This window comes from Antrostomus carolinensis, unplaced genomic scaffold (genome assembly GCF_000700745.2).
Source record: "Antrostomus carolinensis isolate BGI_N321 unplaced genomic scaffold, ASM70074v2 scaffold31406, whole genome shotgun sequence".
Classification (NCBI taxonomy): domain Eukaryota; kingdom Metazoa; phylum Chordata; class Aves; order Caprimulgiformes; family Caprimulgidae; genus Antrostomus; species Antrostomus carolinensis.
This window is the reverse complement of record NW_010323028.1, coordinates 614-15,041: the sequence shown is the minus strand read 5'-3', so window position 1 is coordinate 15,041 and position 14,428 is coordinate 614. Positions and strand designations below refer to the sequence as shown.

At 39.3% G+C, this 14,428-nt stretch overlaps 1 protein-coding gene across 1 annotated transcript; it reads left to right on the top strand.

Moving 5' to 3' along the window:
* Positions 1–3,141: 3,141 nt before the first annotated feature.
* Positions 3,142–13,655, top strand: FAM120B (family with sequence similarity 120 member B; the record flags this gene model as incomplete). The annotated part of the gene is made up of 3 exons (XM_010170475.2): positions 3,142–4,182; positions 7,291–7,471; positions 13,560–13,655. Coding segments are annotated over exons 1-3 (1,297 nt in total), but the record flags the coding sequence as incomplete, so codon positions are not given.
* Between the last annotated feature and the right edge of the window lie 773 nt (positions 13,656–14,428).

The window sequence follows — 14,428 nt, the reverse complement described above, 5'->3', positions numbered from 1 at the left end:
TGGCCCTTCCCCTTCCCCTGCCCGCCCTCCCGCTGCCGTGCCTCTGGGCTGGGCTCCGGCCCTTCAGGGCAGCGGGCCGGTCTGTGCGCGGCTGCAGTCAGAGCTGGAGGGCTTTTCTCCTCCTGCCTTGTGCTGCGGGCCTGGGCCCGGGGGCTGTTGTGAGGGCCCGAGCGGTTCCTGTGAACGTTTCTCTGTACAACCCTTTGCAATGCTGCGCGTTACTACGGGCGTAATAAAACTTGTATCGTGGTAGTTGCTTGCTGACGATGAAGTTTAGTGGTACCTTCAGCTGCTGTGGGGGTCATCTCTCCAAATTTTTGTGTCTGTGTAAAACTAGGGGGAAGATGATTTTGAGTATTTCAGTTTGTGGAGAAAACTCTTTTTTCCCTTGCAGATTTATGTGCTTGATAGTGCAGGTGAGATCCTATGGTCACCTGAGAGCTCAATTTCACACAAGTAACATTGGAAATAAGTGTCCAGCCTTAAACTGCTCATTTGCTGCACTGAATGTGCATGGTTTCCACTCTTGGCAGGTTTAGCATTACAACATAAAGGATTTCTGTCCTGATTCTGCAAAATTTATTGAGGTGCTTCTGATGAAAGTGCTGCTCAAGTCAGTAGATTTTACTCGTTCTCTTTTCTGTTACTATGATGGATTAGAGAGTGATTTCCTTACCATGACTGTTTAGTAGTGAAACAGTGTAAACAGTGAATGTGTTTGATAGTAATATTAAAATGCTAGTAGTGGCTAAGGTGCTTGCTTATGTGTCTGAGTGAGAATTTGCCATTGATTAAGCTAAACTACTGGTAATGGAAATTTTTCTGATAATCTCTGTATCACAGATTTCCTTAAGTTGTTAGAGGAGTGCTTCAAATACAGGTGTGAGGAGGTGGGAAAATGTTTCTTTCCATTTACTACAGTATGGTATAGCTAGTAAGTTGCTTACCACACTTCTTGCTCTAGGTGTGTGTACACTAAGGACAGAGTCTGTACTGAATCATAACTAAAACTTGCTTGCATGCAATGCATTTTTGCAGAAGTAAGACCTGCCATGGCGTACAGCATCTATGCAGTGACCTCGGATCATTCAGTCTGACCGCATGTGTTAGTGATTGAAAGGTGAAGACCTTCACACCCATTGCTAGGTGTCCATGGAAAGTACCTACCAGTACTCAAACCACTTTGAATCAGAGGTGCAGCTTTCCTGGAAAAGCAAATGGCTGGAGCCTTAAGGGCACTCAGGTAGCACTGGAAGTAGCGTCATAGAGAAAGCAATGCCCTACCTTGTGTCCATGTGCAACAGTGAAGCAAATTCATATATGTTTGTTTCTGGTTTAGAACAATGAGGTCTGCTGTATGCTCTCAGTTTTATTTTGCATGTATTTCGTTTCCTGTTATATAAGGAAGACATTTTTTATGATGAGGGTGGTGAAACACTGGAACAGGTTGCCCTGAGAGGTGGTAGAAGCTCCATCCCTGGAAACATCCAAGGTCAGTTTGGATGGAGCCCTGAGCAACCTGGTCTAATTGAAGATGTCCCTGCTTACTGCAGAGGTGTTGGGCTAGATGACCTTAAAAGGTCCCTTCAACCCAAACCATTCTATGATTAAAGAGGATAGTATTCAAAAACTGTATCTGGAGTTTACTGAGGACTCGGGGATATCTTTAAAAGCTGTCAGTTCACAATACTTTTGTGAATTCAACTTCTTTTTTTTTTCTTTTTGTATGGTATAAGCATGTATATTGTAATGTAACACTCCTGAGACAGTCTATATTTGAAACGTCAGAAATCAGCAATGTGAAAGACGGGAAAAATTGTACCTGTTTAGTTAAAACATAGTGAATTTCTTCACTGTTTAACTGGGAAAGGATTTGACTTTCAAGTAAGAACAAAATAAAAACAAAAGAGATTTTCTGAGCATAAAGAAGAAAAAGCTTGATGGACCTTGTTACCTCAATGTTTCATTGGAAGGCCCTTTAAAATAAAATTATGCTGTGGTAGAGGAAATTGACGTAGCAGAGGAAAGAGCACATCTAATGTAGAAGCTTTGCCAAACTTCTTTGTATTAGGATTTCTATAAATAAAAATGGAGGTCATCAACAGTTTTAATTTTATTTTACACGTCTCTCTCTATGGAACAAGTAAATTTATTCATTTGGCATGCTATTAAGTTCTGCCATAGAATTTGGAGACTCTTCTTCAGTCTTTGGTATTTCCTAAACTGAAAATAGGCTATTCAATTTTTAATTCTTTAATTTCTAGCTAATGTTTGCATATGCTAAACTGAAAATAGGCTATTCAATTTTTAATTTCTAGCTAATGTTTGCATATGTGTCTTTTAAAATAGATTGGTTCAAAATTGCTGTGCATGTTAGAAATCACATTTAGTAGATAAATGTCACTAATAATGATAGTCAGATTTGTAGTTTCACAAAATAGAGGTAAACCTCTTAATTCTTTAAACAGGTCTTAAAAGTTACATCTCCAAATGACAGGATGGCAAAATTGATTGAATTTCTGCTTCAAAGCAGAACTGGTACTACCAAAACTGTTGCAGAAGTAAAGGTATTGCAACTGGTGCCATGTCAATGGATTATTGTCTGTATTGACTATTGTCAGATGGTAACTAAGCCATTTCCACAATCAAGGTACAAAACTGATTTCCAAAGTTATTCAGTATTTTTTTTTCCCTGACTTTAATTAAAGATGTTTGTATACTTTTAGTGTGAAAAATCAAGCCATTAATTCCTGTATTGTACACTGGCAGCTAAGCTTTTAATTGTATCTATACCTGTTTTTCTAGCAATGCCTAATTTTCTATATTTTACGCTACTAATCTGAAATTTTTAAAGTCATATTTGTGAAAACCTTTTGATATTTCCAGTTTTCACTGATGCAAAAAGCAGAAGTGGAAGGCAAAGTGAATGACACTTATATCCAATTTGTTGATGGGAAGAAAGCTGGTTCAAACTGTTTAAAGGCCAGGACAACACAACAAGCTGTTAGGAAAAGCAGAAAAATAACTGTTGGGTTTCCAAGCTGTGGTTGGTTTGTTTGGTTTTTTTAATTATAGAATTTCATTAGATTTCTCAGTCTTGCATTTTTGAATGTTGTTTTTATTTTTCTTGTTCCAGACTGGTGTGAGTTTTGGAGATCAGCCATGGGCATTAAAGGTTTGCAGGGATTTGTGGCAAGAGTTTGCCCTGATGCATGCAGAACGGTAGATCTGAGAGAGGTGGCAGAAAAACATCGCATCGATCATCCTGATTTCCCGCCTGTTATTGTCGTGGATGCCATGAGCTGTATTAGGTCCTGGTACACACCAGAATTCTGGGTGTGCGGTGGCCAGTGGCGCGAGTACCTTGCCAGTTTAGAGGATTTTATTAAAGCTTTTACGGACGCTGGTATCCAGTTGGTGTTTTACTTTGATGGAGTGGTAGAAGAGAAGAAGAGAGATGAGTGGATCAAACGGAGATTGCAAAATAACAAGGAAATAGCCAGAATCTTTCAGTTTATCAAGACTCACAGGAAACAACCAGGGCGAGAAATGTTCACTGTTCCTTCAGCTTTGCCTACTTTTACGCGTTTTGCCCTGAAGTCACTTGGTCAAAAAACAGTATGCACTTTGCAAGAGGCAGACTTTGAGGTGGCTGCGTATGGTTTGCAACATAACTGCATAGGAATTCTCGGGCAAGATAGTGACTACCTCATCTATAATACATGCCCTTACTTTTCCATTGAGAAGCTCTGTTTGAACAGACTGGTCACCGTTATGTACTCTCGAGAAGATCTTTGCCGTGCATTGGGTCTTAGTTTGACACACCTCCCTCTCTTTGCTTGCTTGCTTGGCAATGATGTTGTTCCAGAAAGCTTGTTGGAAAGCTTTTGGCATAAATGTTTAGTCACAAGTCCCCGCAAGAATAACAGCTACAACAGAAGAACAAACATACTTCTAGCTGTAGCAAATTACATCTCAAAAGTTCCATGCTCGCACAGCAGCCTGAAACAGTTGGAAGAGATGCTACCTTTGGGATCAGACAAGACATTGCTTTACAGAGGAGTGGAGTCCTATCTTTTGCCCGGGCAGCAGTCTCCATGGATTCCTCCCAACTTAACAAATTGCCAAATGTTCTCCCTCCAACAACAAACAGCCATGTGTCAAGATGAGGAAATCTTTCAGGTACCTTGTTTTTTAAAGCTTAATGCTCATTTTATTGCCATGACTACTTAGTGGATGTTGGTAATGAGTACACTGAACCTATTGATTTAAATTTCCTTGAGCAAAATCTTTTGTCTGTTAAGTACAGCCATGGTTAGGACTATTACATGCATCACATGAGGGCAGATGCAGCACACTTAATTAAAAGTGGTTCCTCTCTTTTTGAAGCATCAGGCAGGTCAAACAATGGGGAGCAGCTCCTGTGTAGGCCTGTAGCTGGGCTTAGAGCTGTACTTCCCATGTATTGTACAATCATAGAATAGTTTGGGTTGGAAGGGACCTTTAAGGTCATCTAGTCCAGCCGCCATGATGTAATGTCTTGCTTTTTGCTTTGAGAATCCACAGGTCAGCTACATCTGGTTAGCGGTCCGCTTGGCTCTGCCTGGCCTGTGCAGTCAAGGTGCCAAAGGGAGCTGTGCTAAGGATGCAGAAGTTGAAATTTCTCTGAGGAGATGAGGAAGCTTCCTATAGATCTGTATTTTGTGATTTTTGGAACAGGTAAATTATCCTCCAGATTCATTGTCCCTGAATGAACCAAAAGCACTTTGAGTCATTTGTTAATCCTTAAAGGGCAGGGGTGCACTAGCAAGTTTCACTTATGTCTTCCCACATGGCAGAGATGTGCTGGGGTGAGAAATGGTACAGTCAGATTGGGTCACTCTGAGGGACTGAATGTATTAGCTAGGGTAGCCGACCTGCCTGGTAGAAAACTGAGCTACCTTGCATCAGACTTTATGCAGTAATAGTAAGTATAGAGTACAATCCTGTAAATTCATGACAATTAAGAGAACATATTGAAATTTAATTAAAAAAAAAAAAAAAAAACCCAAACACACTATACAAGGTAGTGTATTTTAGACCCTATATTAGCCATCTGTTATTCCCTATTTTGTTAGGTACCTATAGACTTCAAATAGAGAGTCTTTTTTCATCTGTATGTTACTTATCTTTAGCATTTTCTTTAAAACTATTTTTTGTTTGCTCATATTACTCTTAATCCTCTAATTTACGTTTTCCTTTTTTAAAAAGACTGTGAAACATTTAAAAACTACATTGTAACTGATGCAATGCTTATTTCAGTTAAATTGCAGGTATATTTGGGTTTTTTTATTAACCACACATAGATACAATACGTGTCACTTCTGACTGTAGTAGTTCAATGAAGGCATTATTTAAAAGAACCAAAAACCCCACATCCTAATAAACTGTTGAAAAATACTGTTTATGCTTGAAGTGCAAGGAAAAAATAGCCAGAATGTAATTATCTAGGTTGGATTATGGCCAGGACAGTAGTAGTAATATCCTTACTCCTTAAGAGAATGTACCATGCGGTCTTTATGACAAGTGGTCGTTATTTCTTGGCTTGATCTTTTATTTGAAGGGTTGCAGTTCTCTAGCGTCATGCTGAGCTACTGCTGTAATAAAATAATGTTTAGAAACTCCATTGAAGAATTGCCTCACTGTTGCTGCATAAATCCTGTGTTAGGCCAGTCCCTGAGCCAAGGAAATTACAGTCAAAGCTGCAGATACGTTAACTTGTCTTTTGTTTTTGTTAGAGGTGTTTAAATATTTGTATATGTAATGTGTGTGCTTTGCTTCATATTTGGAAACCGGTATGTAGTTCTGCTTACGTTGCACATAATCTGAACTGCACGGAAATGACGTGCACAACTCAACTGCAACCTGGAGGACACAGCTTCATGTTGCTGTTTCTCTCAGAAGAGAAGAGCATAACTTTCTAGCTGACTGGGGGTGTAAATCAGAAATGTTTTTCGAGATACAGCATTGAATATAGCAATACTTTTTAAATCAGCTTGTATTTTTTTCAGTACATAAGGATGTGTGGATTATTGGCAAATTGCAAGAAAGTAGTATCTTCAAATGATCTCATCTCTTTGGCAGTGGTTTAAATGAAATAGTTCAGTGCTTCAGTTAGTTTTGATCAGTAACGACCCGGTGATTGACTGCAGCTTTTCTCTGCTGAGTTCCCAGGTTTGCAGATACCGGAATTCTGCAGAAATGGTGAATATGGCTCTGGCCACTGGTAATTCCCAGTGAAAGAGGCCGAGAAAGCTGCATGGATGGCACAACCCAAATAATACAGAAAGTGTGACACGTGCAGGGAACACAGAGCAGAGAAACTTCAGTGCCTGCTCACCATACGGCATGGGTCCAGGAGATTTTGTTAGTGGCACCCCATGGAAATAATTGTCTCTGCTCAGCTGTTTGAACACCCCCATAGTTTTGGTCTGAGGTTGTGAAGTAGAAAGGCTTTTCACTTGGCCAGTCCAGGTTACAAGTGTTACTGGTTGAAGTTCTGCGCTGCCTGGGAGCAGCTTTGTTGCTTCTGCATCTAAGCTGCTCCAGACCAGTGGTCCCTGTTGCTCCTGAGGCTGCTTACAGTAGCCAGCTGCTGTAGCCAGATGTGTCTCTCTCCAGTAGGTAGTTAATATGCAGCCTGGGTGATGCTGAGAATCTGCTTTTCAGCAACAGCCTGCACACCTGGTTTTCCTCACTAAAGTAGATTGTGTTTCTTTTTTTGGGGAAGAGCTATTGTAAAGTAAGTGTGGTGAAGTTCAGTATTGTAATTTCACCGCAGTGTAAACCATGCAGACTCAGCTCAGGAAAGAAATGATCTTATGTAATTCATCTTGTGATAAAATTAAAAGTTTGAGCTTTGTCATGCCTTCACTCACTGTTTAAAGAGGGAAGATCTGTTTCCAGGTGGCTAAAGGAGGGCAGCTCATTTTTCTATGTCTGAATTCAGAATGCATTTTAAGAATAATTACACTAAAAAATTGCCATTAAAAATCCTAAGTTTTAAGAATTAAAGGAGGAGCTAAAAAAGGCAATGATGGTTCCGTGGGGATTCCTGTCCACAAAAAGCTAGATGTCTGAAAATATACTGTACTGCTGTTACCTGAAAAAGCACTTGTTCCCTCCCTGGCCATTCCCTCAGTTTCCACTGGTAGAGAAAGTACTATTTCCTTGACCAGTGAATACATTTTGTTACTTGTTGATCCTTCTTAATTTTGGAGGTAACGTCTTCTTCCTTCTTTGAACCAACAGTTAGCTAAAGAACAGCATATCCAATCTGAAAATTATACCATCTTCAATATCCTGAGTAATGGGGTGATTGAGTGCAGCAACTCTTTGGAAGATGAATGTGATACAGAGATTCCTGGACAGGCACTTGTCTACCGCCCTGCTCGTCAGCATATTTATTCTGTCTTGTTGGAATCTGGAAAAGGTAAGGATTAAACTAGTTACACCATTATTCAAGTGTACTTTCAATTTTTAAAGATTAAATCTTGAATTCATTGTTTCAGTGGCTACATCAGCATGACATTTAGGATAAAAGCTGTGGGCAGCTGAAGTGTACTTCTTAAGGTATCGAGAGAAAATGTGACAATGAAATTGCAGTTTTTCTACATGTTGTTCAATTTCAGTGCTTCTAAAGAGATTTCTGAAAAATTGGGGTTTTTTTCCTTTTTAAAGGGAAAGTTGTGAAAGTTGTTAATGATCAGAAGATTGAGCAAAACAATGACACTTAAAAGATTTTAAAAGCTTGAGGAGATATGAAACCTTATATTGCTTTGATAAGTGTAGCTCCTGATGAATTAGTGAGTTGTACACTTCTGCAAAACAGTAATGCACTATTACCTTCTGTTGATTTTAAGTCTGCAATTTTAAGAACAGAGGATAGTCAAATATAGTTCTTGTAGTAATACAAATGCAAGTAGTCATGCCAGTGATTGTTCTTTCATCAAAGTGCGAGAAAATAATGTTTCTTTAGCCAGTGGTATCAACACATTCTGTAGCAGGTATATATAGATCTGTGCTTCCATTCTTCTGCTGTAAGATAGAGAACTCTTCATTCAAATCCTTGGACAAATACTATGTTCCTAAGACTTCTATTAGTTTAATGTTATCTTTAGCTACAGTGTCTTTTAGGCAGTGAGTTGAAAATTAAAAATGTGCTGAACTTTTATTCTTCTTAGTATGTTGATGTCTCCTTTGTAATCACTTTATTGATGAAAGTGCACCACGATCAAACCTACTATTCAAACTATATGCTTAGAAAGGCACAGAAAGGTAACTAAGCACCTGACTTCCTTCAGCAACTGGAGGTTGAAGTTGTGCCATAACTGGGGGAAAAAAAAAACCCGTAGGAAAAACTGAATCAGAGTTTACATAGTCATTTGGAGAGAGTAACAAAATATCTCAGCAGTAATCATGCACATCTGTCATTTTTCATTTTTCGGCCTACTGGCTCTAAATTTTGTAGACAATTAAACTTGGTTGGGTTTTGTTTATTCCTCTAAGCAGCAGGATATTCATTGATGTTTTCAGAAACACCCAGGCCAAAACTTCTAATTAACAATTGTTGCTACGAGGTGGCAGGGTAGTAGGCAGATTTGCATTTGTGTTACAGTGTTTGTAGTACTCAGATGAAGAACATTAGAACTGAAATACAAAAACATTAATTTAGAATCTTATTGAAAATGAAATTTGGACATGAAAGTGTTCTTCTTTTAAGAAAGTGATTTTAGAATAAAACCACAGATAACGTGTTATTTGTTCTCAGTTCATGCTTCAAATGCCACAGATAATTTTCTAAAGTAAATCATAGTGCACCCTCAATCCTTAACCCTTCCAGGCAGGTAGGTAGAGTGTGTCTGCATGGACATCCCTAATGAATCTACGTTTTCAGTGCACATACCCGCCTCTAACTGCTTTAACCATGTCAATTCCTAGTAGTTCATGGGTTGGTATTTTATTCCAGTGTTCCAGTATTGCTTCTAAATTAAGGGTGTAGATCATTAATCAGAATCTGTGTGGGAATTCATAAGTACATGTCAGCATTGTTTTTTATGAATTTGCTGCTAGACCTACAAGGAAGTTTTGTTCTTTACAAAATAAGTGGAGTCCTTTTCCAGTTTCCCTCAGATGAGGGCAGGTTGACTGTTTTTTGTAATTCGATGAGGGGCAGGAAGGAAGAAGCTGTATGTAAGTTGTAGTATAATGTAGAATTACTTTGTATCAGCATTAAAAAAGGAGCTTATTGGAAGGAGTCAACTAATTAAATTAGTCTATGTGGAGTCTGCTGCCACTGTGAAGCAGTTGCTGATGCAACTTCACTTGCAGCTAACTTGGCTAGCTCTACACAATGTTCTAGTTTGCAGTGGACATGTATGCATTAGTGATTTTCTTCTTTTTATCCCTTAATTATAAGATTCCTATGTTGGAAACTGACCTCTTCACAGTTTGCACATCTGACTATTTACTGTTAAATAGGGATAGCAAAGCAGCCAACATTTTGTAAGAGCAGTGGTTACAATTTTAGTAAGAACAGGTTAAAAATAATGTAAACTGTTTCCTCTACCCTGAAACAAGAAACTGTTATTTTTGAATGTCTAGGTTGATATTTCCAAGGGTGTATAAGAGACCCAAGAATCCATAGGAGCTGGATGTTGTCATATCCTTTGAAATCACCCGCCTCGACTGTGCCTGAAGCCATAGTGTGATAAGCTTTTCTTTTGCTGTCAGTGCCAGTTGAAGTAATTCTTTTGCACAGCCACTCATTTCAGTCCCCGTGCAACCTTTCAGTTGTGCTCGTGCAGCTGTTTGTGCAGCTGCATGGTCGCCTCGTTTGAGAAACTGAAAATAGCCCCACTCTCTCTTCCCTCCCCTTTTTGCAGTGGGGTAACTAACCTGGTTCTGTTTCCCCATCTGACTCTTTGTGTTGCCACAAACAGCTGTGGCGAAACAGCCCGAGGGAATGGCAGGGAGTGGGGATGAGAACATCAGCGGTTGCCTGTAAAAGTTAGCAGTGCTGCTGAACAATTGCTCATGGAGCTGTGCCTTTGGTATGGTTTGGTGTAAGGTAAGCATGTGCCTACCTTTACTCATGGAAATGTTGCTAGAGTCATAGCCTTATTTTTGACCCTACAAAAATAAACAGGGTGTCAATGGTGATCCTGATAACATGCCTTTTGTTCCCTGTGTATTTTAAAAGTATCTTTAGAATTAATTGAGCTATTTCTGATCATTACATGAAATACTGCATATAGTGATATATAAATTGTCAACTTTTAGCATCTTTCCTAGAGAAGCAGTACTATTGGAAAAATTCAAGAAGGAGGGGGAAATAACAGGGGAGGGAGAGGGAAATAACGCACCTTGATAGGCCAGCCAAGCTCTTTCTTTTGTGTCTGAATTGCTCAGAACAAAGCCGGCAGTTTTTGGCACTAGCTCAGTCCATGGAAATACCTGCACCTGCGTGACTGTTGCCAATTAGGAGGTTATGTAAGGTAGCCTAAGCCTGTGGCCAGCTCCTGGAAGTCCTGGCATCACTCCCAGTTCTAACATTAGCAGGCCAGACTGATCCTTGCTTTGACACTGTCAAGAAACAGTACGTTAGCAGAATTTTTGGCAGTTCTCATCAGCGACCACTCAGGAGGGCTGGCATTGCTGCAGGTGTAGAGGAGCACACATAACAGCATTTCCAACTGTCTCATGTTTTGGTGTTTTGCACATGTTCCTTAGGCTGCCTAAGCAGTGCTTCCACAGGTCGTTCAGAATCTATTTAAACAAAGGAACTGCTATTTTTTTAAATTTCACTGGTGCTATTCTGTATGTGCATTGTGGGGAAAAATTTTGCAAAATTACTGGTGTATTTTCCAGAAATTTTTCCATGCAAGGAGGGTTGGCATTTAGAACTCATGTATCTTTTTTGTTCTTGGTATGTTAATGTGCTGTCAGTTTGCAAGACCTTGCTTTCGACTGTATTTATTTGGCTACTTACATGAACAGTAATACTCTTTAGTTGGTCGTGGACTATGAAGTGAAAAGCACTCAGCTAATGCCACGCTATGTCCTGTACCAATATCCACATGCATTAGAAGAAAAAAACCTAGAGGTTTCCTGTTGACTTCTCTTTTTACTGTGCTGGAGCTCAATGGCTGGTATTTCACTGGCATTTGGAATCAAGTTAAGTTGTTCTTTGAGTTGTGGAACTCATAAAGAGTGACTCTGCCCGACATCATCTCCTCAGCAAGGCTTTTATATTTCCATGCTTCTTCCTAGCATCCTCTTAACTTCTCCCCATGTCCTTGACAACTCTCTCCTGCAATATATGGTGTTCTCAAATATGTTCCCTATTGCCTCCTGCTCTCCCCAAATCCCATCTACCTTTTTATTCAACTCTAGCTCTTCCATAGCTAATTGTGTATTGATTTGACATCCAATGCATTTGGATGCAACAGGTAACTTGACTTTCCTGCCTTTCTTTCAGTTGGTGCCGTAATAGGATCCCTCTGTCAGCTGAATCACCAGTTTCACAAAATGTTTAGGCATTTAATACATTTGGAATCTCCTCTCCTGTATTGGATTTAGTTGAAACAGAGCAGTACCTCCATGAATTAATTATAAGACAGATGTCCTAATTGTATTAGGCTTGCTTCCTTAAGAAGCCATGCTAAAATTTTGGAGGCTGAGCTGAATAGATTGAATAAAGCAGAGTAATTTACATAATAAATCTTAAAACAGAATGCTAAAACATCAGAATGTTTCTGAAAGTGGCTTTGGGATATTAAATTGGAAGGCTTTGTTCATGAAATAGCATTATCATAGGCAATGATTTATAATCAAGATGTGAGACTATTCAGCTACTGGAATGTGCAGCTTAAGGCTTTTTTTTATTTTCCCCAGTGTAGGCATTTTTCATTTTATTTTTAATGTCATCGGTTTTTGAACAGTGAAGCATGGCCAGGTAATGCTGTCCCTCATAGTCCAGCTGTTGGTCCTTCAGTCCCTCACCTTTATTGGGAGTTTGTGCTGCAGGTCCATGGGTAAGGAAGGAAGAAGAAGCAGGGCTGTAAAACAGATTTTGTTGTATTCTTTACCCCCTCTCTTATCCCTGACACTAGAACTCCATCCAAGGAATTTCTGCCCTTGCACCATAGCACATGTTCATTCATGCCAACGGTGATTTGCAGTGTTGAGCTATGAACGAGATCAGGAAATGGATGTGACCAAACTTTTTGGGGTGGTGGAGGGAAGGGAAGTGTTGGAGAGATTTGTTTGGCTTGTTTTAAGCTAGGTGAGGCTTTTTATTAGGGTTCGTAATGTGGCATCAAAAATATTTGTGCAGTAAACTGCAGGTGATTGGAACTGAGGATAAAAGGCAGGCATTTTTAAGAACAGTGGCTTCAACGCTGGGTGAGAGCTGGAAGGAATTAGAGATGCAATTCTGTGAATCTGGAAAGGGACAAGGGAAGGAAAAACAAAAGCTTTGGGATTTGCCTGGAAAAGATTTGAAAACACTATTCTAAGTGGCCAGTACTAGCTAAATCAGCTTACTTCATACTGTCTACCACGCTACAGAGAGGGGAAATTTAGGGCACTATGACATGATTAGCATAAGCAAAATCTGGACAGAATGCAGAAGCACCATTTATAACAGCAATAACGATTCTGGGTTTTTTTAGTGAAGACTTGCATTGGAAAGATTATGAGCTGAATATTGTAAATTGGATAGACAGCATTTAAAAAAATTTTAAATGCTTGAGTTTTTTCTGAGGGTTTTGTTTTGGTTTTTTTAAGCATCAGGTAGTGAGATGCACAACTCAAGTAGTGAAATTTTTAATTTAAGAGGCACCCTGATCTCTACTGAGGGGCAGGGCAGAGTTGAGGTTAGGGGGTAGGAAGCCACTGGAGCTCTTATACATAAGCAATCCCTTTATACTGGATAAAAGGTCTGGAACAATGGGCTGTAAAAGCTCCGCATCTGACAGTGGGATGACTCCATTGCTGTCAGCTTTCAAATAGCCATCGAGGCCTCCTTATAAAGATTTTGTCTCAAACCCTGACACAGGAAATGTCAGGGCAAGTTGGAAGGAGAATCACATTAAGGACTGCCTGCATATGTGGCAATCTGACAGCCCTGAGAGACTGTGGTAGCTCATATAGGTCCCTAAGCTATGCCAGATGCCTCCACAGCTCCCTGAACTGCCTTGGAATGGAAAGGCCTAAAATTGTCCGAAAGCTGTTTTAGAATGCTTTCCACAGACTCTTGTACTTACACTTTTGGCTGCAGTTCCCAACTTGGAACTCATGTTTATAGTACATAATTCAAACTCTCTTCATTTGTTCTGATGATTTGTCATAACAATACTAAAACTAATTTTTCTTGGTTTGTTTTTAAAGCAGCTGAAAAAACAAGTCATTATGAAGTGCCTTCTATTACTTTAGAATCCTGATCACTACTGCTTCCAACTTTTACACAACTGTCCATACTTATATTTGACTTACTGATCCAGTTCTTTCTTTTTTAGGTGGAGCCTATCCTGTGGTAAAAGAGTGGTTTGTCTATTTTGGAAATCCGCTCCAGCAGCCAGAGCTGATACAACCTGTACAACCTTCTCTTCCAGGTAGAATAAAAATGTGTTTGAATTGAAATAATGACATCACTAAAATGAGGTTAGACAATTCATCATCACGTTTGATATGGAATCCAAAACAACTGTGGAGAACAAGGAGCTAAAGTAGAAAAGCTGCATGCCTGTAATTGCTTTTAATTACCCTGGGTGTTATAATAGGATTCAGCTTTGAGCTACATATTATGACTCTTGTTAAACGCAGTGCTAATTCAAAAATCAGTTCTAAAATGCAAACAATTTCTTAGAGGTTCTAAATCCTGCTCTGAGGCCAGGATAAGTGGTGTGTAGGGCCATATTAAAATTCTTCTATTAAGCTGTTTGAAAGAATGTGTTAACCAGACTTGCAGAGAATATAAAAAAGGGACATTTTTAGTTCACCTGTGACAACCCAAAAAGAGAATCCAGCTTTCAATAAAAAAATAATTAGGCTGTCTGTTTCTGCGAAGCAGTTTCTACTGTCTTAAGCATCAAGTGTATTGTGTGTTTTTATCTCCTTTCCTTTGGTAAAGGACACATTCATGAACACTTAGTGAAATTTGTGTTACGAGGAATGGGTTACATTTACAAGGTATATCATACGCTTTAGTGAAAAGATTGGGCACTGTATGTGTCACTCATCTCTCTATCACTAAATTGTATCATGAAATACAAGTTTAGGATAGGAAGTAACAGTACTGTATAAATTATGTTATTTCAGAGGGAAAATTGTTCTAATTATTAATTTGTCCGTGCTGTTGTAGTTATAACCCCTCTCTCTTTACTCT